Source organism: Vigna unguiculata, chromosome 6 (genome assembly GCF_004118075.2).
Source record: "Vigna unguiculata cultivar IT97K-499-35 chromosome 6, ASM411807v1, whole genome shotgun sequence".
Lineage (NCBI taxonomy): Eukaryota > Viridiplantae > Streptophyta > Magnoliopsida > Fabales > Fabaceae > Vigna > Vigna unguiculata.
In genome coordinates this window covers 4370762-4396868 of record NC_040284.1, presented here as the reverse complement: position 1 = coordinate 4396868, position 26107 = coordinate 4370762, and the positions used below count along the sequence as shown (strand labels likewise).

Genomic DNA, 26107 nt, shown 5'->3' with positions numbered 1-26107 from the left:
TATTCATCACGATTGTCTAAAAGAAATATTATCAATATTAATATTTTTAAATTATAAAATTATTTTATATTTAAAGAAATAATTTCTTTCATAGAAATTAGGATATTTTATTCTGACAAAAAATTTAAAATTCAACAACTTTAAATTATTTTATTCAACAATTTTAAAAGTTAAAATAGTAAGGGGAATTCAAAATCAATCTATCTTAATAATTTACAAACGTTGAAGTTATAAAACAACTTTAAGATGCATTTAATTTTTTTGTTAATATCCAAAAACTAACTTTAAAAAATATACACGAAAGGAAAATGTTAATCTTTCAGACAATATCATCCACTAAGTCAAAAAAAAAAAATTATATATATATATATATATATATATGAAAACGTTGAATATTTTAATAAAAAGAAGTTGATAAAAAATAAATTGAGAAAGTCTTAAATGGCGGGTGAAAATTTCCAAAAAAATAACAAGAAGCCAAAATAGATTTGTTGGAAAGAAGTGGACCTGATTATGTAAACAGTCTATATTTTTGAAGATCCGTACTCCGCTTTACACCTCAATTTTTTTTTTTAATAAAAACATACGTTTTCAATATTAAATGATACCTCAATTCTATTTTTTTTTAATAAAAACATACGTTTTCAAGATTAAATGATATATAGATTTTATTGTATTTATAAATTATACATACCTAACCCAACAAATATGTTAAATGATGCAGCCCAATAAGGTCCATTGAGTTTTACTGACCTAAACTAGTCAGAAGACATTCTGAGATATATTTGTTAGTCTAAATATTCATATGTTAACCGTATATGTGATTAAATCTCGATAGTTTGATTATGCCATAATATTCCTTAATATTATATATTTATAAAATATTTGGTATATTAGGTAATGTATCACACTATTGTTATTATTCCGCTAATTGAACATATAAACATTAAGTTGTTATATTTGTTTATATTATTTGATATTCTCTTGATATTATCTATTTTCATCACACAAATTATAAGGACACAAAATCCTATTGTCGCAACTGAGATCGCGGCGGGACGACGAAAATAATTTAAAAAAAAATAGAGGAGTCGCATTATAGTTTATTATGGAAAACTATAGAAAAACCTTAAAAAAGAATAATCTTTGAAACCAAATTTGGGTTCGGAAGTCGGTTATGTGTGGGGAAGGTATTAGCACCCCACAACTCCCATCTTAAGACGATTGTTGTGGGGTGCTAATACTTTCCCCACATGTAACCGACTCTTGAACCCAAATTTGGTTTTGAAGACCATTATTTTTTAAGGTTTTTCTATAGTTTTCCATAATAAACTATGGTGACGACTCTATGTACCTTTTAAATTATTTTCGCCATCCTGACGCGATCTCGATTGCGATAGATGGCGACTCCACTAGGGAAGTTTTGGAGAGTTAATCCTATTAGTTGAGTGTGCGAAAGGTATGTTGTTTTTATATATTCATTTTCCCCTAGTTTTTGTTTTACTTGGTGTATATTTATCTATCTTTATTTGTGTTGATGTCATCTTTACTTGATTTGATGTCCTCATATGATTATATTGTTGAAATTGTTGAATCCTAGGGTAGAAGACAATTGCTATATCTGTTTAGGAATTTTCTGGTTATTTTGCAGGTCTGGGTTTGGGTAGTCTTAGGTTGCTCCATTCACACATTACACATGTTAGGCTAGTGCATTCATTTTAATATTGGGGTCCCATACCTAGACCTGATTAGCCATAAGGAGTGGAGCTCCAACGATTGTTATGCTAGATCTCGAATCTACTTAACTATTGTGAAGACTTCATCAAGAGTTTGCTTCCTCTTGACATGTCACATCTGTTAGGTCGCGTATCGTTGTGGATTATGTTCTGAGGTTGACTTCAGCTCTAGAGGCCAATGAGATTATTTAGAATTATTGCTTGAATTATCACGAAAAAGCCCATAGACCAGAAAATAGATTTTCTCTACACCTTCTAGGACACAAAGGGAGCATGCATTATTTCTTTATTCTTTTTAATCTTTTCATTTTTATAAAATTAAGTAATCAATTTTCAACTGTGTCATATTTGCATCAATGTATAAATAATGGCCTCTAGAGGCGCATGCATGCATTACATCCACATCTTGTCTTCATTCATGCATGGTACCATGCACATAGTTTTAAGGTAAATAACATTCTTACATTCACTTGACACATAGCATGGATCCACTTTGGATTCATGTCACAATGTTTAATGCATAATATTCATCCTATTGGTTTTTCATGCCACCTTGCGTAGTACATACCATACATACACTCGCATGCATATGTATAGGTAGTTTCCAAATTTGTAGCATCTTGCATTTTCATGTCACTTTGCATAACACATAACATGCATCAACACCACATCTTGAAAAAAAGTTTCACTATAATAAATTTAAAATTAATTGTTTCCTATTTTTTTGTTAATAAATTCATGGAATCTTGCGAAAGGTGAACAAAAAATAAGAGGAGAAAATAAATTATTCTTTGGTCAAATTAGTTAGTTGAATAAATAGATTTTTTTATGAAAAGTGGCATGCTTTTGAAACATTGCTCTAATATGTGTACATGGGATTGCTCAAATTCATTTCCTTTCCCATGCCCTCATAAATCTTCCTTTTGTATTCCATGAAGATCATCATAAAGAGGGCATGTGCCCTAGAATGAATTTAAATTGAAGTGGATCTTTGAACACAGAAAAAAGGAAGGAAAACAAAAAAAAATGAAGAAAAGTTTGCTAGACTGAAAACCCAAAAGGGCAGTCTAGGAAAAAATTAAGACAACAAAAAATAGAAAATAATACAAAAAGAAAATAAGGGCAAAAAAGGGGCAACCTCTAATGTGATTGAATTTTTTTCCCTTTGGATTAATGCTTTTGAAATTAAAACAATCATGAGTTGAAAGGATGTGTAGCCATATTTCTTTATCAAGAAAAAAACTGATCTTCTTTGTTACCCATTTTGAGCCTATAAAAAATCAAAATTTTGTTTCTAATTACCCTGAACAAAGGTCACATTCCCACTGAAGTTAACATAATGTTTGCATCTATTTCATTTGACTTGTAATTCACTAATAAAAAATAAATAAAAAAGTTTGGAAAGACAAAAAAAATTGGTTATGCAAAAACAAAAAGAAAAAGAGAAACAAGATTTGGAAAGTGAAAAAAAAAGTGATGAACAAAGGTAGTCAAATGAATTTTAGGTGCAACATTAGATAAAGACCCTTGTTTTAAATAACCTTTATACCATTTATTTTAAGCCTTCAATATCTATTTTTTTATATCCCTTAGCCTTGGACACAATACAAGCCTAATAGAGTCCACACAAATCAATGATTGGTTGTTGTTTTTCAAAAACTTTAATTTAGAGTAAAATATTTTGTCATGTTAAGAAGTTTGTCCAAAAAAAAAGATTGAAAAATGTTCAAAGATTTGCTTTCAAACACTGGGGTAGTTTATTTTTGGTTGACATGTTTCCATAGAGATCAAAATTAACAGGAGTGGTCAAGTTAAATCAAGGTTATGCCCTTTCATTCTCTCATTCTTCATTTGTTTCCTATCATATTTTCTACTTTGAGCCTAAAATTTGATCTACCTTTCTCCTACCATTACTCATTATTCTCACCTTGAAATAAAGTGGGGAGACGTTTTACTTGTTGTTCATACCTTATAGTCAGATATCTTGAATTTGGACAATTATTGACTTTCATTGTCAGGCTTACATTGGGGCAACTAATATGAAGTCTCCCATTATTTTCAACATTCTCATGATATCAACAATTGGGGCAAGCTTAAACACATTTTGCACCCCGAGACCAATCTATACCCTCAAATTGGGACAAATTTTGAAGTCTCCATCTTTTTTATCAATAACTGGGACAAGCCCAAACACACTTCATGTCCTGAAGTTAACTCTTAACTATCAAATTGGGGCAACTCCTTAGTCAATAACCTCATCTAAGCCCTTCCAAGAACTTTGGCAATTTCGTGTATGTCACTCAAATAATGTTCAAAAAGCAATGGTACAGAAAATAGTTTCTCAATAAACTAATCAGACCAAGGAATATTTTTCAAAGAAAAAAATCAAAACAGAAGGATTCCATAAATCTAAAAATAACAACAAATTGAGGATCAATTGAAATAAGTTTCATACAATGTAAAAGGTGAAAAAATACATGAGGGCATGCTTCATGCATAGATTCATATTTAATCATACATACATCATTCATTTTTGTGAAAAGAAAAAAATTAACAAAGGAACTTTCATCATGCATTCACACATTAATTCATACATCAAAGTTTCAAATTTTGTTCATGTAAAAAAAATCATAACATGTGCATCATAAACTAATATTGTTAGTGCTCAAAAAGAAAATCCACAAGTCATGCCAACATTATCATTCACCATGCATGCTCGAAATAAATATAACAGCATTATCACACGTCATAATCAATGTTAAAAAAATAATACATAGCATGTGTCAGCATTTTTATGCGCATATAATGTAAATGTTAAAAAAAGTCATAATAAGCATCAACATACTCATGCATTCTTAAAAAGAAAATTTATACCAGGTGTTAGCAACTGCATGCATTCATACACATGACATCAATTATCAAACAAAAAATATCCAAACATGTGTTAGCAAAATTAGGTTCTATGTAGTATTTGGTTCAAAAAGAAAAAAAAAAAGAGTCGCACACATGCCAACATATTCATGCATATATCATATTAGCATATTCATGCACATATCATATTATGTTAGCATATTCATGCACATATCAAACTATGTTAGCATATTCATTCATGCATAAATAATTTAAATGCTCAAAAATAAAAATTCATAACATGTCTTAATCATCATGCATCATAGTTCTTTTTCATGAAATGAAAAAAAATTCTTGTCACTTTTGGGACCGAAACCCTCTTCATTCACATGAACGATTGTCGAATCCTTTTGTCTCAAAATGAAGAAAATGAGATAGATACAAATTTTGCTTCTTTAATATTCCTCGGATTGATGGTCCTCTTCATTCATATGAATTACCTACATATCCTCAAGCCCAGTTTCGCACTGGCCCTTCAAGCCTAGTTTTATCTGGCCACCTCAAGCCTAACTTTGTCTAGCCCCTAAGGCCAATTTCGCACTGGCCCCTTAAGCCCAGTTTCATCTTGCCACCCCAAGCCTAGCATTGTCTAGCCCCTAACCCCAGTTTATTTGGCCCAAGCCTAGTTTCGTACTGGCCCCTAAGCCTAGCTTTGTCTAGCCCACAAGCCCAGTTTTATCTGGCCACCCCAAGCCTAGCTTTGTCTAGCCCTCAAGCCTAGCTTTGTCTAGCTCCCGAGACTAGCTTTGACTAGCCTTTAGGCCTAGTTTGTCTAGCCACCCTAAGCCCAGTTTTATCTAGCCCCTCAAGTCCAGTTTCGCATTGGCCCCTCAAGCTAGTTTTATCTGGCCACCTTAAGCCTAGATTTGTCTAGCCCCTAAGCCTAGTTTCGCACTGGCCCCTTAAGCCTAGTTTCATCTAGCCACCAAAGTTTATCTTTGTCTAGCCCTCAAGCCCAGCTTTGTCAGGCCTAAGCCTAGTTTATCTGGCCACCAAGCTCAGTTTTGTATAGCCCTCAAGCCCAGCTTTTTTTGGCCCAAGCCCAGTTTATTTGACCACCAAGCTTAGTTTGGTTAGCTCTCAAGCCTAGCTTTGTCTAGTTGTAAGACCCAAGAAATTTAAATAATTATTTAATAAATGCGGGTAATGGGAGCCTTTAAGACATTTAATGCGAAGTGTTATGATGTGAAAAAGTACTAGCTCAAATGGTTGAGAGTACTTTATTGTGTGAGAGGACTTGGGTTCGAGTCCTATGTATGTCAATTGTAAGTTATTTTAATTTGTGCATTATTTTGATAATATGTTTGAATGTGGTTAGTGATAATGTAATCCTAAAATTTTAGGAATTATAACTAAATTGGGTGGTTGTGTTCAAACCTTGTTAGGGCCGAAATTAACTTTCTTTTTGCCAAATTTTCTTTTGGCGTGAATGGGAAAAGGCAGAGGAAAACCCTAGTTGCTAAGAAAGGCAGCCTAGTGGGGGCTAAGAAACACTTTGGTAATGGTTATTGAATAGCCATTAATCAAATTTTAATTGATTTTCGTTAAATGGAGTAGAGGGTGATTAATGGGGTATTAACTTAGAGAGAGGAGAGAATTAGAGGGGACGGAAGCACTACATTTTCGTATTAGCATTGGGTATAGGTTTTCCAGAAGAGTTGTGCTGCCTTGGGAGAAGAATTAAGGCTGAAAGCTGTTATTGGAGTGCACAAAAAGGTTAGGAGAGTTTTAGTTGAAGGACACACATTCCAAACTCGAATTTGAGCAAGGATTCCAGGTATGGGGAGTTGTCTCGTATGGTTTATTTTTGTATTTGAATAAATATGCTTTGCCATGTATCATTGTATGAAATTCCCCTCTCTGTGACGTTTCTCGAGGTTTCTGGGTTTCCGCCCAGAAACCGCCTGGCGGTATGAACAGAGCCACCAGGCGATGCTGCAAATTTTGCCTATTTTGTTGGGTTCTGGCATGAACCGCCTGGCAGCAATGAATTTCTGCCAAGCGACGCGACGTTGTCCATGGTTCTGATTGTGCATTGTTTGGTGCAGAAGTCATTTTGACTTTTGAATGCGTTTTTGGGAAATAGTATTATGTGTTGATTGTTATAACATGTATATGTATTTGGGGTATGATGGTGCTTGGAGGAAATCAGGTATGATTACCAATGAGCAGAATCTGGATTGTTGGAAGGGAAAAGGGATGAATTAATCTTTATAGACCATTGAGTATATGATGTGTAAGGGATAATGCTAGGTGTGTGGCTTGAAACATTTTATGCGAATTGGTGTGGTTGGGTGTAATTAGGTCCTGTGCCAAATTAGGAGAAGTTGTAGATTCCTCGCAGGTGCAGAATTCTGGTTTGGTGTCCAGCTACTGATGCACCACCTGGTGACACCCTGCTTGCCGCCAGGTGACTACTGGTTCAGAGGCAGATTTGTGTCATTACATGGTTAGGTGCATGAGAGGTTATTAGAGTGAATTGGACTAGAGGAATTAATCGATAAAATGGGAAGAGTTAGTGTGTAGGAATTCGTGGTGATAAAGGCAATTGGGAAAATATGATGGTGTGTTAAGTTGGAAGTGGCTTGGGAATTAGTATGGGTTTTATCTTGGGTAGTTCATTGGTTGGAAATGAGAAGAAAAAGATGTAGAATACTAAATAAGAAGGGTTGGGAAATGGGACAATCATATCTTAGAGGACTGATGCAAAAATCATAAATTGGGTGGCATTGATTGGGAGATATGTGAGAGGGAAATGTGGTACTATTGCAAGGGGATATAAGCATATTGAATACTCTAAAATATAGTGTGTCACTTATATAAGTTAGATTAAGCAATTGGAGATTGATAGAAGGATTGGAAGAACTCTATGTCTTGAATAAAGAGATTTGGGGATTTCAATTTATAGGTAATGAAATCATGAATGGAATGACAAGTTGACAAGAATTAGAATCTAAGGGAGGAGAATACATTAATACCTTTGGGAGGTATAGAAGATGGTAGGATAATCTGATTTTGAGTGCTAAAACAGTAGTTGGTGCGCTACTGTTATAGCGCCTGGCGGCACGGGTGTGACCGCCAGGCGATAGGAGTAGTAGGGAGGGTCCTACAACGTGTGGCGCCTAATGGCAGAGTGTGCTCCGCTAGCCGATGGCCCTAAAATAGTGGGTCTGTCTGGAGCCTGGCGCTTGGCGGCAAGCGGGTTCTGCCAGGCGGTCTGCACTGGTTTCGCTTGACGGCGCTGAGGCTACGCCAGGCGATAATGCTGCGGACAGTGGCTTGTGTGTGTTGCTTTTAGCAGTGACGCACTCACAAGATTTTTGACTCATACAAAAATCTAGACTAACACCCTGCAAGAATCACAATTACAAACCTGAAATCACATCAGGCAAAAAACTAGAGGCACAAGAACTACAGAAGCTGATGGTAGCTCTCCCTAGCCAACCATACATGTGTTCTTCATGCTAATCCCAAGCCAAAATGCCTTCAAGACCAACCAAGATCTTCAAACAACACGTTGTAGTTGTGTATTGCAAAGAGAGAGAGGGTTTTCTAGTGATGAATTACAAGTTTTCGCGCTCTAAAACTCATAATTGTACCCCTCTCAAAAACACAAGTTATATATAGTCTTGTTTAAGTGAAATCAGTCGATTGAATTTTCCATACAATCTCTTGATTTCACTTGACTTAAGTGAAATCAGTCGATTGAAAAACAATTCAACTAATTGAATACATTCATACCATAAACTATATACAACAAGCCTTTTAACCTGTTAAAACTCATTTTAACATATTAAAAAGGACACATTAAGACTAACAAGACATCAAACCTATGCCATATAGCCTACCAACATGATATAACATCTAATCATTACATTTAACACATTATTTCCATATTTAATACACTAGAAACATAATCTTCAAGTTGATCTTCATCAATCTTCATCAAACACATGTGATCTTCATGCACTTGGCTTTATCAAATCTTTACTTCAAGCTTGCTTGTGCCAAAAAATTGATTATTGTCTTAGATTTTCAAATCAATCAATGTAAAGTCTCAATCAATTTGTTAGGATTCTTATTTTTAACCAAAGTACAGTCTCAATTAACAATAAGAACTTTTAGATTGTCTATAGTAAATTCAACCAAAGTATAGTCTCAATTAAATTTTAGTATAGTTAATCATGTTTATTCCTTTTTTTGCCTAACCAAATAAAAAGCTTATCAATCAAACTAAAGTCTTGACTAATTTTAGTTAAGATGATCACCTTTAATCATAGTAAAGCCTCAATTATTTGTAAAAACTTATTTAATCACATGAAAAATTCTAAATTAAATCAAAGTAAAGTTTCAATTGAATTTAAAAACCCTTCGACTCATATGATTAACATGCATATAGATTTAACACTTTGCTAATTAGCTAGAATGTAAAACCATTACTTTTTATTTGAATCAGAAAAAAAAGACATTTATAAAATAAAATTTCAACAATAATAGAAAGAACAAAGAAATTATGTTAATCTAACATCAAAATCCATAATGAAATTACAGTGGAACCAAATCTACAAGCTTAGCCTTCCATGAAATCAAAATAACATCAAAATAGAATAAAAGAGAGCTACGAGAGAGGACGAAATTAGGCCCCCCTAAAGGGTTCCTAAACTCCAAAGTGCCTGATTTGCTTCTCTTTGGTCTCCGTATATAGAATTTGATTGAACTTTGGGTCTGACTTATTTGTTGATGAAATCTATTTTCTCATAATGTAATATAAATATCATGTATCCTTTTTGTGGTTGTTAATATCTAAAGGATTTGGAAAGATCTAACCAATTTTAAAAATATTTGGCAAATATTGTTTGTTGATAATTTCATATATAATTACGTGAATTATGTCTCATAAATTATAAACAACTAAATTTTTCTCAATTTTCCAAGTCAGTCCTTGCAATCAAACAATCCAAATTTGCAAAAAAAAAAAATCCAAAGATATCAATATTTGCATTTTAGTCCCTCTTGCTTTGACCATTTGACTAGACTTTGACTATTCAATATGACAACTTTGTCTCTCTCTCTCTCACCTTTTTCATCATGGCTGTTGCCGCGAAGTGTTATGTGTGGTGGTTCTTGCGTAGTCTTTGGGAGATAGAAGGATGGAGCTTCTGGTGGGTGGACTGAGTTGTAGTTGAAAGTGGCATTGTATGCAGTGATGGTGGCTCCAATGACACAGTGGTTGTGGCCGATAGTGGTGGTTGATGGGCTGGTACGAGACATGTTTGGAAGGTTGAAGATGATGGCGATGTGGCTTTGTTTCATTGGCTTAGATGTATGTCTAGGGTTATTACCATGTGGCATCATACGATTGGCAAATTTTGAAAGTGGAGGATAGTGACACGTGTTGACACGTGTCTGTATCTAATTGGTTTGATTTTGTGAGTGGTAGGAGGAGTGAAAGTTAGGAAATCTAGGGTGTAGAAGTAGGTTTTGTATGGTCCATTTGAAAAAGATGAGAGTATAAGTAATGTAAGGGTTTAAGAAAGAATTTTCCAGAATTTTTTAATTTTTTCCTTATTCTAGAGGTTTTGTAACTTTATTCAATTTCTTTTCACATCTCAAATGAGATTAAACTTAACTTATCCATGAAAATATTTTATGCAACTAAAAAACAGTTTTTAAGACATTTTTATCGCAGAAGCTCATTAAGCCTAATTATCACAAATTCTAATTAAATCAATCTTTTAAGCACACAAATCAATTAATAGGTCGAACTCGGCAGATCTTCAACTAGGTCAACTTGGTCGATCTTTGGCTGCAGTGACTTGGCCGAACTTCGGTTGGGTTGACTTGGGCATTCTTTGGTCGGGTCGGCTCGACAAATCTTATGTTTGGCTGACTAGGTCGATCTTCGGTTGGGGCGACTCGACTGATTTTCTACTAGACCGACTCTACCAAACTTTGGCCAAATTGACTCGATCAAACTTTGGTTGACCTTCGATCCAGCCCGAATTGTCCAAACTTTGGTAGGGAATGCCTTGACTGACCTTTGGTTCAGGCCGAATCGGCCAACCTTCGACAAGGGATAAGCTTTGGCCGGGCGACTCTAGCCGACATTTGATCGGGACCGACTCAAACTAATCTTCAATTGGGCTAATTCGGTCGACCTTCGTCCTTGATCAACTTGACTAAGCTTGACTTAGACAGAGCTTCGACCGGGTACACTCCAGTCGATCTTTGACGAAGGCTAATGCGAACCAATGTTTGATCTAGGCCAACTTGTACTAACATTCAATCGAAACCGACATGGCTAATTCAAGATGACTTAAAAGCAATACCAATTATTATAATTTGAATCTTAATTGGAGCTTTTTCCCATTGATGTATAAATCTACTTTCCAAATATCTTTAATATTATTTTTATATACACAATATACTTTTAAAAATAAAATGAGATAATTAATTTGCAATACGTACGAGTGTATATATATATATATATATATATATATATATATATATATATATATATATATATATATATATATATATAAATCAATCAAACTGATTATACTCTTACGTACTCAAATATATATTTATGTGGAAATAATAATTAACAATATTTATTAGAATTTTATTATTATTTAGTTTGCATAATCATTTAACTTACATGTTCGTAAAAAATTGGTTGTAACATCCTAGCCAAATATTATATATTTAAATAAAATTAATAATAAATAAATAAATATGATAACATTTCTTTCACACATTTTCCAAAATGCGGGAAAATAAAATTTTATTATAAGTGCCAAAACGTTGAAAGCATAAAAATTTAATTCAAATCCTTACATCTACAAATCCAAATTTAAAATCCAGATTACAGAAAAATAATATAAAATTATAGAAATAAAAATATCCTCGAGCTGCCCCATTCTGACGCCAAGTCTCACCAGCACCTCCTACAACATCATTTGCTCCCACCCATGTAACGAGTTACATGATCATCACCAAAAACACACAAATAGGGTGAGCTTAACAAAATAAAAGTGCAATACACAAAATATCAAATAATCATTCAATATTCCAAACACTTCTAATGACCCCAAGTCTCACACCCCAACCTTCATCACTTCCTTTGTACGCCTCTTGATTATACACCGTTTGATGATTACATTGATCGATCTTTTGCTGCCACGAGTTCTATTCGCCCCTCTGACTACAGACCACCACCTAATAGTCCATACGCGGGAATAAATTTGCCACGACCACGATCCGCAACACCAAGTGGAATTCTCTAATACGAACTGCAATCCGTATTTGTCCCAAGACTACCAAACTCCTCAATAACACCAAGGAGGGCAATCTTCCGAAACCCATCCGTACGAGCCACGATCTCGCACACTCCACTGAACTTCCAAAACCACTAGGCTACAACCTCGAGTGGCCACATGCTATCCCAATACAAGTTGCACACGTAATTGGGCCCCCAGCAAAGCATCGTCTCAAGACCTCCATCCAAGTTGTGTAGAATCCTCGATGCGACCCAGTGTTGTCTGTTTCTAGACTGTCTGTTACTAGCTATTGTTAGAATTCTACACCAGTAATGCGAAATTACTGGTTTTAAATACAACATAATCAATCCTAACACGCCAATCATCAAAGCACACATTTAGAATACCTACTTGCATATTTTTACAGTTCAACATGCCTCAAATTACATCACCACAATTCATATACACCAATCATGTATACGCACTCATGCATTCACAATTTGAGATCATGCCAACACTTGAGTTTGGCCAAACATACACAATGCTTATAGGAATCTATAAGGTAACAACCACATTATGCATATAATGTAATCCAGTTAAGAAAAAAAACACAAATATCTTAACGTAAACCATGAAAACAAATCCAAGCACCAATCAACCTTATATTGGTTCCCATCCAAGTTTACGTAAATATTAAACATAGTACTTTAATATATTATAAGTTTTCATCCATTTACTTTACGTTATATATATATATATATATATTAATAAATAAAGCCAAGATATTACTAATACATGTTAACATATATATTCCTATATTCATTTATATACAAATCCATGTAAATTGCTATATGGACAATGCATTTACGTAAAAACTCTAAAAGAGTACTTTAATTTATTATATAAGACATAAAGCTTAATATAATATATATAAAATTTGCAAGCTCACTTTTTGACATAATTCCCATGTATGTAATATGTGCTACAGAACATCAAAAATGGAAATAAAATTCACGTGTGGGGCCCATGGCTAAGCATTATCACGTGAACTACCCCAAAGGCTAGGGGAAAGAAAAAAGAATATAATTTACGGATGGGTCCATGCTTTCTTCAATCAATTATAATATTTGTAAAAAGGAATAAAGAGACAAAAAAAACTAAACTAGCAAAAGTTGCAGCAAGAAAATTAGGAACCATCTCCCACCGCGACCCCACCACCAATGATTTAAAATTCATAATAACTCTTTTAATTAAAAGTAACACCACATACAATATTAATTGCCTTCGCATATAATTATGGATGGCCAACGAACTCATGCCCTGCTTCACTCACAGTCAACGAGAATTAACATCAAAATACACTTATGTGTGGTAAACTAAGAGAAAGAAAACAAGGATGACCCTACCCCAGAAGAATGAATTTGACGCTACATACTATAACCCTGGTATCGTTGGATACCTACCAAGCTTTGTGTTACGTAATACTCCTCAATGAACTACTCCATTATGCCTCCGTTGTGACGCGAACCAACACGCTTCCATGCATCACTTCCACCCATGGACCTAGAACGGAAACGCAAACAATATCTCACCAGGGACGTCCAAGAAGTCGTTGCATCCTTAGAGAAGACGTCACATGGAACCCCGTCAGCAACCTCGCTCAAGAGCCATGTGCACCTCCATTAACGAAGCACCACCAGTTGTTCCAAATCTAGAACACGATAATGAAAACATGAATCACGGAAACGCACGACTACCAAACCATCATTTTCACTACCACCACGAATACCCGCAACAACTTGATGAAGACCCTCTAGGCCCACATCATGCCCAAGGCCCAATCTTACGCGTACATGCATTTCAAGCACAAAGCCCCCTAAGAAACCCAATAACAAGAGGCATGCTTAAAAGGATCCAAATGGAATTGCCTCAAGAGGATCAAATTCATCACGGACTTCCTATGCTATTCTCATAGACTAAAGAAGACATCAAAATATGAGAACACACATTATTGGAGCATTAGAATATATTTTATTTTTGGCCATATGTTAGGCCATGTTATAGAATAAAAATACTAAAGTACTTTGTTGTTTAGTTTCAAAATTGGGCTAATGCAAGCCCAATTCAAATCCCTTGGCTAAGAATGAGCTTGGAGGACAAGGCTTTGGAGAGCCTCTTGTCCACTTGGTGTATGCAAGGAGAGTGTGACTTTGCCACATGGCATTAGATCCCTTCCTCCTTTGCATCACACGACCCACCTTTGTGCTTCTTCTCCAAGCTACATCTCCATTTCATTTCATGATACATTTTCATTTCATTTGGTCAACCATGTTTAACCTAAAGGATCCAACGAAAATGGAGAAAATGTGACCATGACATTGCCATGAGAAGGTCATAACAACTCACAACTCTAGCCATCATAGTTCACGTATCCAAAACACAAGAAACCATAGGAAAGAAAATAAAAGGCACTCAAGCATTTTGACGTGTTACTGCATCAGAGCGATCAACAAAAATCATGAACCAAACCACAAAAGAGAAAAAGTGACAAGTACAACTTCCCTACCTGGAAATCCCACTAAAATTGCTCCAATATCATTCTTATTCGCTACAATGTTGATGTCCCCTCTTGAGACCTTTTTCCAGCCGTCTAACACTTAACTCACTCACTCTTTAGGGTTCTAAATTTCCTTGGTTGGCAACCACACGAATTCTCATATTCTCTCCCTATTTTTTCCAGCGCTAAAAACTAATTAAAATATATTAAAACGAAATTAAGTCTGAATCAACGGTTTGATTGGGTCCTTAATGTCTAATTAAGTTTCATTGACCCTTTTGCCTACCTCCAGTACCTATCTCTAGCTCTTCATCTACTCCAATTTGTCCCCAATGCAAAAAAATAAAAAATAAAACATTATGATTCTATTCTAGCCAAGGTTTGAACACATAACCATCCAATCTCAAAGTAAGTGCACACCCAATTCAACCAATTCATATTTCATGATAACTCCTATAAATTTAGGACTCATCACAGTCAAACATATTCTTAAAATTAATAAGCAATTAAAATAACATGCAAATGACATACACAGGACTCGACCCTCACTAACCAATTACTCTCAACCATTTTAGTTAATACTTCTCAATATCATAAACTCCCGCATTAAATGTCATAAAGATTCTCACTACACTACACACATTTATTAAATAATTATTTATTTAATTATTTAAATTTCTCGGGTTTTACACTAATAACTATTTTAGTAATTATATTATTAATATTTTATTAATATATAATTTATATGATAATAAATAATGGATAAAATAAAATAATTGAATATTTTATTAATGTATGTTTTAATATGATAGAAATAAATATTAATATAATAAATCAATTTAATAAATTAAATTAAATTTTAATATCTTGTAAATTTATTTTAATTTGAAATATGCATTTTTATTTATTAAATTTATAATAAATTTTTATTTTAATTTAAAATCTATTTTAAAATCTAATATTTTTTAAAAGATGATTTTAAAATTTTGGTTTATAAATAATTTTTAAATATATTAAAATAAAAACTATTTTATTACATCAAATCAACTATCAACTACCAACATTATATTCATTTTCTTTTACTTTTAACTCACTTTTTCTTAATTTAAACTATTTTACTTTTTACTTTTTTCTGTTTATTTTTTTATCTCGTCTCCCTCTCCAATATAAACGAAGTATAAAAGTTACAAAAGTTTTATAATCTGATATATTTTGATCTATCTAGTGATTAGTTTGTCAAAAATAGTTCAAGCAACATTAGCTTATCAACTGCGGATTAACTGAAAACTACAGTCTATTTCCGTTTGAATGACATGACAGGCTAACCACTAGAAAAGTACAAAAGAAAATTACATTTTTTTTTCACGAAAACAGTCTAAATTGACAAGTTAACAATAATTTAATAATTTTTCTATTAATATTATTTATTTTGTAAAATAAACTATAAAGTAACATATTGATCTTGATTTTTTAGATACATAAAAAAGATAAAAAGATAAAAGAAGCACATAGTATTAGTATGAACCCTATGTTTAAACACATTTTCACATGCATCAGAAAGTGAGTTTATCTTGTTGGCAAAGAATCACTTTTTTTTATTACCAAAAGAAAAAGGAATTCCATAAACCACTTATCATACAGAAGAGAAAAAAAATCTTAATTCTAAGTAGTAGTCAATCATTGATTGCCATTCAAAGTCAAACGAAAACCATACGCATCATTGAATTGAATTTGATTTTTATTTTTTCTATTACAGTGTCTTGTCTCCTTCTAGATGTTTTGTTCATGGCACATAACTAACTTTTAAAAACTAAAATACACAGATGAATAAGAAAAATGGTGACAATTTGAACTATTTATGTATGTAATTAAGGTTCTTTACATCACTAACTTCTTAATTATATATCCATGTGAAAGTTTGATATTTCATATTTTTGACCCATAAAACACCATCATCAACCTACTCACACACAGGTCTTAAAATATTACTATCCCAATCAACAATAATATTTAAGTACAGATAGTTTAAGAAGTATATTAAATAAATTATTCTATATTATAAATGAAACATCTCATGTGATAAAATAAATAAAATGTATTAGGGGATCTAAGGATATTAAATTCTAAATTCTAATTGAGAGAAGAACTACTAATAAATGGCTTATATAACCTTGGAACCTTTGCGACTAAGTCACATAACCTTACAACCAAAAGTTGTAACCAACAGCCTAAACTAAATTGGGAAAACAAAATAAGAATGCACGCAGAAGTACATGACATTTATACATGCAAGATATGGCAAATAAAATATTATGAATTTGGGAAATGCTTTGATGACTTGATAATAATGTGTCACACATTTTTATTTATTAAGACGTTCTTATATATAGCCTCTAAATACATTAATTTTTAATTATTTTAAAGTTAAATTATTCAACTCACTCTAAAAAAACATAAATAATGACCAAATTTAGTGACAAAAAATAAAGGATAAGTATGTTTTTTATCCCTGTACTATCATACTAAATTGGAAATCGTCTCTCTGTCAAAGTTTATATAAAAATGATCCTTTTACTTTTGTAATGAGTGAAAAGTATCCTCCATTTTAAACAGTGTTAAATATTTAATGACTTGGCAAATAACGTAGATGATGTGGCAATTTTTTACCCTAACAGTTGTTGCTACAATTAAAACATTTAAAATTTAATTACTTTTTTTTTATAATTTATGTTTGAAAGTAAACACTTTTGCTTTTAAATATTTTGTTTGCATAAATGAATGGAAAGGTGTTATTAACTTTTTAGGTAAACCCGCGAGTAGAAAGAATATGCGAAAGTGGTTTGTGAGTGCTGTGACGATGGTGTGCCATTGAGAGAGGTAAATCTGGTGTGCAATACGACGACAACATTGTCTACGAATTTTGATCAAGAACCCAATAGGGTTTTCGTCTACTGCAGCAGTGTGGAGGAGTGAGTGCGACGAGTGCGAGGTTAGAAAAAGTGAATCCTAGGGTTTTTGTCTGCGACAGTGAAGGTATGTTTTATAAGTTTTTGATTTTGATTTTTGATTTTTGATTTTTATTTTTATTTTCGCCTGCATATGAATTCATTGTTTTGAAACACATTGTAATTTGGGGTTATCTGTTTGAATCAATGTTAGAAATTGAATGAAATGGGGGAAATTAGGTTCAATTTAACAATTCACCACATGGGGAAATTGTGAGGGCAAAAAAGAAGTTGGTTTACGTTGGTGGGGAGAAACATAGGATACATAATGTTGATCCTGATATCTGGTCGTATTTTGAAGCTGTGAATATAGTAAAGAAATTTAAATATGTTGGTCAATTCAAGATATGGTGGAAGCCTAGTAAGGGAAGCATAAATAAAGATTTGAAACTTCTTGTGTTGGACAAGGATGTCATGGAGTTAGCCACTTACGCATAGCAAAGTAGAGATGAAGTAGATATTATGTCGAGCATACAATTACTGAAACACAAAATGTTAAGATTGTGAAGTTAATTGAAGGTTTTCCAAGTAGTAAGGTTGAATGTGAGGGTACTGATAAGGAGGTTGGTGCTGAATTTCATGGAGAGGTTAGAGTTGGTATCGAAAGTTAAGGTCACGAGCATAATGGAGAGGTTGGTGAGGGTGAAGACCATAATGGAAAGGTTAGTGAGGGAGTTGATATTGATGAAGAATGGTCAGTTCAAGATGTGGTTTTGGGCGGTAGTGATGTAGAATTATGTGAAGATAGAGATTATGGTTTTGGGATAGATGATGGACCACGAGAAAACATTCAGGACGTTCTCAATAGATGGAGACAATTTTCTGGAAGATTTAAGCTATATTCTGAAACAGGGGCTAAATACATTGGACCTGGCGGTTTTGAGGCAAATAAAAATGTTGAAGACCATGAAATAGATGAAGAATATAGCAGCGAAGATTTAGGAAGTGATGTTGAAGGGGATGACAAGTTCTCAAAGTTCAAAAGTGATGATATGTGTAAGAACTTCAGGTACAAGCTTGGAATGGAATTTTGTTCATTGAAAGAGGCCAAACAAGCAATTAGAGAGCATGCGGTTTTGAATGGGAGACAGGTTGAATTTGTGAAAATTGACAAAGTAAGAGTCAGAGTTGTCTGCAAAAAAAGATGTGGCTTTATAATTTTGGTCAGCAAAGTTGGCTCATGTCATAGCTTTAGAGTTAAAACATTAGTTGATGTACATCAATGTGCAAGAGTTTTTAACAACAAAAATGCCAATATAGAGTTGGTATCGAAAGTTGTTATGGATAAGTTTAGAAATGTTGGTAATATGTCAACAAATCAAATTATGGATGACATTAAGAGGAGTGGAAATTGGATAGTTGTTTGGGCTGGTGGTGATAAGTTTGAGGTCACACAAGGTTTTACCATTGAGAAGTTTGTAGTTGACTTAAAACAACTTTCAAGTACATGCTGGTTTTGGGAGTTAGTTAGTATCCCTTGTAGACATGTTGTGACTGCTATAAATTATAGACTAGAACAAACAGAAAACTATGTTCACAGATTTTACAAAAAGGAAGCATACCAACGTTGTTATGGAGAACAAATTTCCCCAATTAATGGTCAACCTTTGTGGCCAAAAACCAATTCACAACAAATTTTACCTCCATCATACAAGACACATGCTGGAAGGCCAAGGAAATTAAGAAGGAGGGAAGCAGATGAAACTGTTAGTCACTCAAAAATCAGCAGAAGAAATTTGAAGATGAAGTGCACAAGATGTGATCAATTCAGTCACAACATAAGAGGATGCAAAAATCAACCAAAAAAACACGCAGGGGTAATACTATTTTATGCTAGATTTGACCTTCATTTAATTGTTATTAATTGTTGAAAGTAATGCATATTTGGTGTTCTTGAAAAACAGGGGGAAACCAGGATCAAGAAGCAATCTTCAAGAAGAAAAGGACCTGTAGGTACAAGAATTGCTCCACCCACGGATACCAGCAAGAATAGTTCCACCAGCAACACTCCAGGAGCAGGGACGAGAGGAATGGAACCAACTTTAGGTTCTCAACCTAGCTCCAACAACCCCACTGCCTAGAGCATGTGAATGTTTAAAGACTTTGTATTGTAATGTGAAGTGGACCACACTTTTGTAATATGAAGTGGTCCACACTATTATTGGGTGAAGTGTTCTAGAATTGTGGTCCACCGCTTTTGATGTATTATTGTATTTTTTGCTTTTAAATATTGTGGTCCAACTTTTGATACAATACTTTATGTCACCACTTTGAACATCTTTTGTTAATTTACCATATTTTAATGTTCAAAAGCTATGACTTGTGTCAGCATTTTATGTCTTTTAGCGGTGAAATCAGAATTGGACAGCTTTTGTTATTTTACCATATTTTAATGTTCAAAAGCTATGACTTGTGGCAGCATTTTATGTCTTTTAGCAGTGAAATCAAAATTTTTTTTGGTGCTTTAGATCCAATACAGGTTTGACATGAAAGAATACGTTGTGGTTTAATTTACATGCGTATTGTTCGGTTAATTGAATTCAACAGATCATAATGTAGTAATGGGTACTAAATTAACTCAGTTTTCCAACGTTGCGTTCCAATCTTTTTGTAAATTAATTATACATTGCTCAATATTTATTTCCAAAGACGTTAAAGTAAAGAAGAAGGTGAAACTGATTGTAAAAAAACAGAACTTAAACACTAATGCAAGGGTCTAATACATAGTCAAATACAATGACAGCAAGCTATTAAAACACAAACTGTGTTAATTAACCGAACAATTGCTCTTTAAACACAAAATTACACAAAAAATTAATGTCAAAATCCAAGCCACAACAAAAAAATAAAATTGTATCTTCCCTGCTACCATCTTTGCCTCTAATTTCAACTTCAACTTGGTATTTTTCCTAATCAGTTGTATCACATATTTGTCGTTAACAGCTACTAATTCATCATCTTCTTCCTCTATTTCTGGTTTGTCTTGCATCATAGTTTCTTCACCATCATGAACCCATTCAAAGTAGTTATAGTTATCATCACTCTACACTTAAAACAAAAACACATTAACAAAACCAATCATTAATAATTTCTCTAACAAAAAACATAATTAGAAGAACTTACTCTCCAATTCCTACATCTCCAAAAAAATCTTCCTTTGTTCTTCGTCGTGTTTGCTTGCAGAAGCACTACTCTTTCCCCACAACCACATAATTTGCCTCTTAGACCCGAGAACGAACTTGATGCACCAACACTCTTCGTTCTAGAACTTCTGCGAATGTATGTAGAGCTTTCACCATGAGATTTCATCATCAACAACCTGACTTTAACAAAATAAAAAGAACTTTACCCCATTCATTATTTACGAACCTTACACAAACCCCAAATCAAAACCACTTACCCGTTCTTCAACGAAACCAAACTCCAAGTTCGGATTGACTTTCACAGATGATTTTCGATGATGCTCTACGACCTGAAGCTGGTGCGAGCCCTACCTGGTGCAGATTGATCAATGGTGCTCCAACAAAGAAAGTCCCAATTTTACTCACCCACAACTCTAGAAATGTCTCCCAAACGTAAATTGTAAAAAAAGTAATTAAATTTTAAATGTTTTAATTGCAGTAATAGCTGTTAAGGTAAAAAATTGTCATGTCATCTACGTCGTTTGCCAAGTCATTAAATATTTAACACTGTTTGAAATGGAGGATACTTTTCACTCATTATAAAAGTAAAAGGATCATTTTTATATAAACTTTGGCAAATGGACGATTTCCAATTTAGCATATTAGTACAGGGATGAAAAACATACTTATCCCTAAAAAATAATTAGTCATTATAATTTAGATATTAATTTATAAACTAAAAATTATTGGTAACTAAATTAGTTTCAAAAAATTATAATCGGTAACTAAAATAGTTTCTTATGAATTGATCTTTAAATTGGTCACTAACATTAGTTACCAAAGTTCTTACTACCAAAGGAATTGGTGACTAAAAGGTCTTAATTATTTAGAGACAATTTCTTGGGTAGCCAAAACTTGATAGTTAATGTTAATAACCAATTTAGAGACTAATTCATAATAGAAACTATTTTAGTTACAAATTTAGAGACAATTATAATTCTTTGAAAATAATTTAGTTACCCATAATTTTTAGTTTATAAATTAGTATCTAAATTGGTCACTATAGTGACTAATTATTTTTTGTCACTAAATTTGGTCATTATTGAATGTTGTTCTTGTAGTGACTCAATGAAAAATCAAGTCCTTTTCTTATATTCTTTCATTTATGCTACACTAAAAAAATATTTTTTATTAACCATTATTTTGTAACGATTAAATGAATGGCTAAAAATATTTATTTTTGTTAATTTTTAACTGTCACAAAAGGAAAATAATGGAAGATAAAAGAAGAGAGAAATAGTAAAAGAGAAAGAGAAGCAAGTAAAAAGGGACAAGGAGGGTGAAGAAATAAGAAATCGCGAGAAATGGAGAAGGGAGAAGAGGAAGAGATAAAGATAAGGAAAAGTGAGGATAAGGAAACCAATCTTGAGTCACTTTCTTTTAAGAAATATTCCTCAATCCTAATCAAAATCAATATGATAAAGGAGGTTTTTCAATCTCCAAACTCTTTTTGATTCGTTAATTCTTCTTTCTTAAATCCTATATTTCTTGAGAAACTTTTAAATCCATTTACATTTTCACACAACTCACACTTTACATTAGATTTCTCAAAGTTGTACTTTAAATTAATGTCACCTTGTAGGTTTCAATTAATTCAAAGTGACTAACAAAACTTTTGTGATGTGGGCTTTTTAAGTTATCAAGAAAATTATTGTCTCTCATCTGAATCTATTTTGATGACTATTACAGATTGATTTTTGACCCAGGTGGGAATAAACACTTCAAGTTGTAGACTCACTCCCTTTTAATTTGAGGTCAGGTCCTCTTGAAGAGGGAAGAGATGATGATAATGACCCAAAGGTCTACATCATGGGCCAATGGCTAGACTTAACATTAAGGGTCATGTGTTCAATTCTTGTCAAGTGACCTTATTGTTTCTAGCATGTTTAAGTATTTGTGGAATATGAAAGGGTTCAATTCCTAGGTCAAGTGACCTTATTGTTTTTAGCATTTTTAAGAATCTATGGAATATGAAAGGTTAAAGGCAGATTCATTAAATATGGTGATTAATGAGAATTCAAGTGGAGAGTTAGTGCAGTGTTAAAATCAAATTAAGGTTAATTTATTTATTATTTATTTATTTATTTTAATTTTGTCAGCGTAATGGTTAGAAAATTAAGTCAATAAATTTTTTTAGGCAGAAGGCATAGAGAGGGTAGAGTTGAACGTAAGTTTTAAGAGAATGAAAAGAGGGGCTATAGAATTTTGTTTAGGCAATGTGTTCTTGGTGTGGAGAGAAAAGTCTTGGTGCAAAATGGGGTCAGTGGAATTGGAACTAGTAATAAAAAAAATTTCCAGGTAAAGGGATTTATTCATTTTTTTATGGGTGTAATCGTTGGATAATTGCTCTTATTCCTTGCATGATTGGTGAGATGATGTTAATATACTGGTGGCGTAATTTTTTTTTTGGGATTAAGGGAATAATATATATTTTTGTTGATGTTTAGTTCTTTTTTCTTTTATGTTGGATGGAAGTGGAATAGTTTGGGTTGGAAAAATTATTTCAGAACAAAAAATGGGCATAGTGAAGAATTGGTATAGTGATGTGATTGTGGGGATTTTTGTATTTTTTTTCTCTAGTCCAATTTATTTTAGTGTAGAATTTTGTTGGATATGGGTTCTAAATGTGCATTTGGAATAGTGAAGTGGTAGGTGCAGCATTTAAAATTTTTTTTATTGAATTACATGAGTTGTGTTTAGGAGAAAGGTATAATTTGTTAAGTGTAGGAGTTTTTGTTAATTTTGTGGTTGCAAGGAATTAATTTTGAGAAGAATTTTTTATTAAAGTATGAGTTGATTGTAGAGCATGTTGGTCTTGATATGAAGAATGGCAGTTCTTCGTTAATAATAATTTTGTGTAGTGGAATTTTCTTTTGGAAGCATAAAAGAGTTTTTGTTAGGTTATAGGTTCTTGAAAATTTTTTCTATTCATGCCAATACTAGGAATTTTCTATTGACTGACAATTGATATGATTTTTCTTGGAATTAGCATGGTGATTTAAGGTTTTTAACTAAAGAAGAAAATGAATTCGGAAGTTGTGAAATTTTTGGGTTGGGTGATCTAGTGGAGTAAGAAGATTTGTGTGCTTCTTAAGGTTCTAGAATCCCATTATTATGTTGATTAGATGTTGGGTAAGTTCGATGCATATTTTGGATGTTTGCATGTGATTAGAATGGGTTCAGGTGTGCCTTGACGTTGTTTTTCGTGCTTTTTACGAATCTATTTCTCGCTGGGCAAGATACATTAGTCGTTAGGCGATAACTTTTTTATTCGTTAACTGTTGGATACAGCTAAAATTGTGATAGCGGGTCCAGGACATGTTGTTCTTCAATCTAAACGGTGTGATCTTCATTAGAGGTCTATAACTTGAAATATAGGTCACGCATAGTTTTCATTTTGTTGTTTTTCTCTGGTTTGACTTGTTTTATTGTTTGGTAATATTTACTTGGTATGTAAGGTATGATTAGTCATGTTGGTATGATGCATGCTTGAGTGGGATACTAGTTTTTGTGAATGCGATAGTAATGAAACATGTTATACCTGATTGTGTATGTGTTGTATAGTATGAATTCTCTCATAACTGTAAAACCAAGTTGCTCTTTTACCCAATGGAATTTGGTGAGTCGGGTAAAAGGGGTTTTTTTTGTTTTAGTGTAAGACTTTGGCTTAAGCTTAGCAAGAGTGCTCATGCCTAAGGATTTGATGAGTAGGTAAGAGTTGTTGCTTGTAAATCTTATGGAAAGTAGGTGAGACGTTCTTTCTAAGAGGCATTGGTGCTCAGGAAAGGAAATGGTTGGGTACGAGAGAATGGTATACTATGTGATATTATTTAATGGTAACATGATTTGGGTGAATTTTGTATTATGTTATGATCATGAGGTGAGTTATGTGATATCATTATATGGTTGTATATTGTATTTTTTTTTCTTGTTAAGCTCACCCTTGCAATTGTTGTGATTGTGCGATGATTGTATAATGTGTGTATTATACGGGAGCATATGCGAATGTAGATAATAGTGGAATTGCGCAAATGCGAGGAGACGCGATAGGGAAAACTTATGGAGATTTGGAAGGCTTTTACAAATGGATTTCAAACTTTTTCTTTTTTTCGGAATTTATTTCTTTTAGTTTTATTGGATTTGAAGAATTGTAATGGATGAAAAAATTTTATGATGTTTTATTTTAATAAATTTGGACGAGTATTTACAAAGTAATTTTGCTAAGTTCCTAATCATAGGATGGAATCAAAGTTTCGCTTGGTATTTAAAAAAAAAAAAGAAGTTTGTGTGACATCTTGGAAGGGGTGTTACATTGTTGATTCATTGTGATCAGATCAGACCAAGGACTTTAGCTTGGGGGCTGATGGAATTCTCCGTTTTTAGAAACAGAGTATGTGTAACGGCGAAGGAAGAACTAAGAAAGATGATTCATAAGGAAGGACATAAGAGTAGTCTTAGTCTACATCCAAGTATGACTAAGATGTACAAGGATCTTAAGGAAACATTCTTGTGGAGTAGAATGAAGAAAGGTGTGGAAGAATTCGTATCATCATGCTTGGTTTGTTAGAAAGTCAAGATTGAACATTAGAGACCTTTTAGGGAAGGCATGTTACAGTAGTTGGACATTCCTCAGTGGAAGTGGGACAACTTTTCGATGGACTTCGTGACTCATTTGCCATGGTCAGCTAGAGGTCATTATTTGATTTGTGTAATTGTCGATAGGTTGACAAAGTGTGCTCATTTCTTGCTTATCAATCAGAAGTGGTCAATGGATAAATTGACATAGTTATATGTTCAGGAGATCATCAGGTTACATGGAGTGCCAAGGTTTACGTCGAGGTTTTGGCAAACGTTGCAAGAAGCTCTTAGGATGCGGTTAAGGATGAGTTATGGATATCACTTCAAACAGATGTGCAGTATAAGAGGACTATTCATTCCTTGGAAGATTTGTTGAGGGCTTGCGTGTTAGATCATTTGGGAGGTTAGAGTGAAATCTTACCTTTGGCGGAATTCACATATAGTAATAGTTACCACTCCAGCATTGGAATAGTACCATATGAAGCTTTGTATGGGAGATGGTGTTGAACATCGTGATGTTAGTGTCAGGACAGCGAAGTAGTGACTATAGGACCGGAGTTGTTGCAACAAACCATAGGGAAAGTTAAATTGATTCAAGATCGGATGTGAGCAACTCAAAGTAGATAGAAGTCTTATGCTTACAAGAGAAGACGACCGCTTGAGTTTGAGGTAGGAGATCATGTATTTCTTCAGGTGACTCCGAAAACTAGCGTTGGAAGAGCCACCAGATTAAAGAATTTGACACCAAAGTTTCTTGGTCCATATCAGATTCTTAAGAGAGTTGGTCTGGTGGAATATGAGGTTGTGTTAGCACTGTAATTGGAAAACTTACATAACATATTTCATGTATCGCAACTAAGGAAGTATGGTCCTAATCCTA

At 33.4% G+C, this 26107-nt stretch overlaps 1 protein-coding gene across 2 annotated transcripts; it reads left to right on the top strand.

Annotated features, from left to right (window-relative positions):
* The first annotated feature begins 1289 nt into the window (after window positions 1-1289).
* LOC114187854 lies at window positions 1290-19783 on the top strand. 2 transcript variants are annotated; one of them, XM_028076241.1, is made up of 4 exons: window positions 1290-1459; window positions 17267-17495; window positions 17622-19284; window positions 19372-19783. In XM_028076241.1, the coding sequence occupies exons 3-4, from the start codon at window positions 18460-18462 to the stop codon at window positions 19546-19548; spliced, it is 1002 nt and encodes a 333-aa protein (XP_027932042.1). In that variant the 5' UTR covers window positions 1290-1459; window positions 17267-17495; window positions 17622-18459; the 3' UTR covers window positions 19549-19783. The 2 variants fall into 2 exon arrangements, with proteins under 2 accessions (XP_027932042.1, XP_027932041.1); XM_028076240.1 differs by having other exon boundaries at window positions 17267-19284.
* Window positions 19784-26107: the final 6324 nt, after the last annotated feature.

Excerpts from the sequence above, each read along its gene's own strand:
- LOC114187854 (XM_028076241.1), top strand. The coding sequence starts at position 18,460 with ATGTGTAAGAACTTCAGGTACAAGCTTGGAATGGAATTTTGTTCATTG. Across the intron at positions 19,285-19,371 it reads AACCAAAAAAACACGCAGGG|GGGGAAACCAGGATCAAGAA; the intron begins GTAATACTATTT and ends CTTGAAAAACAG.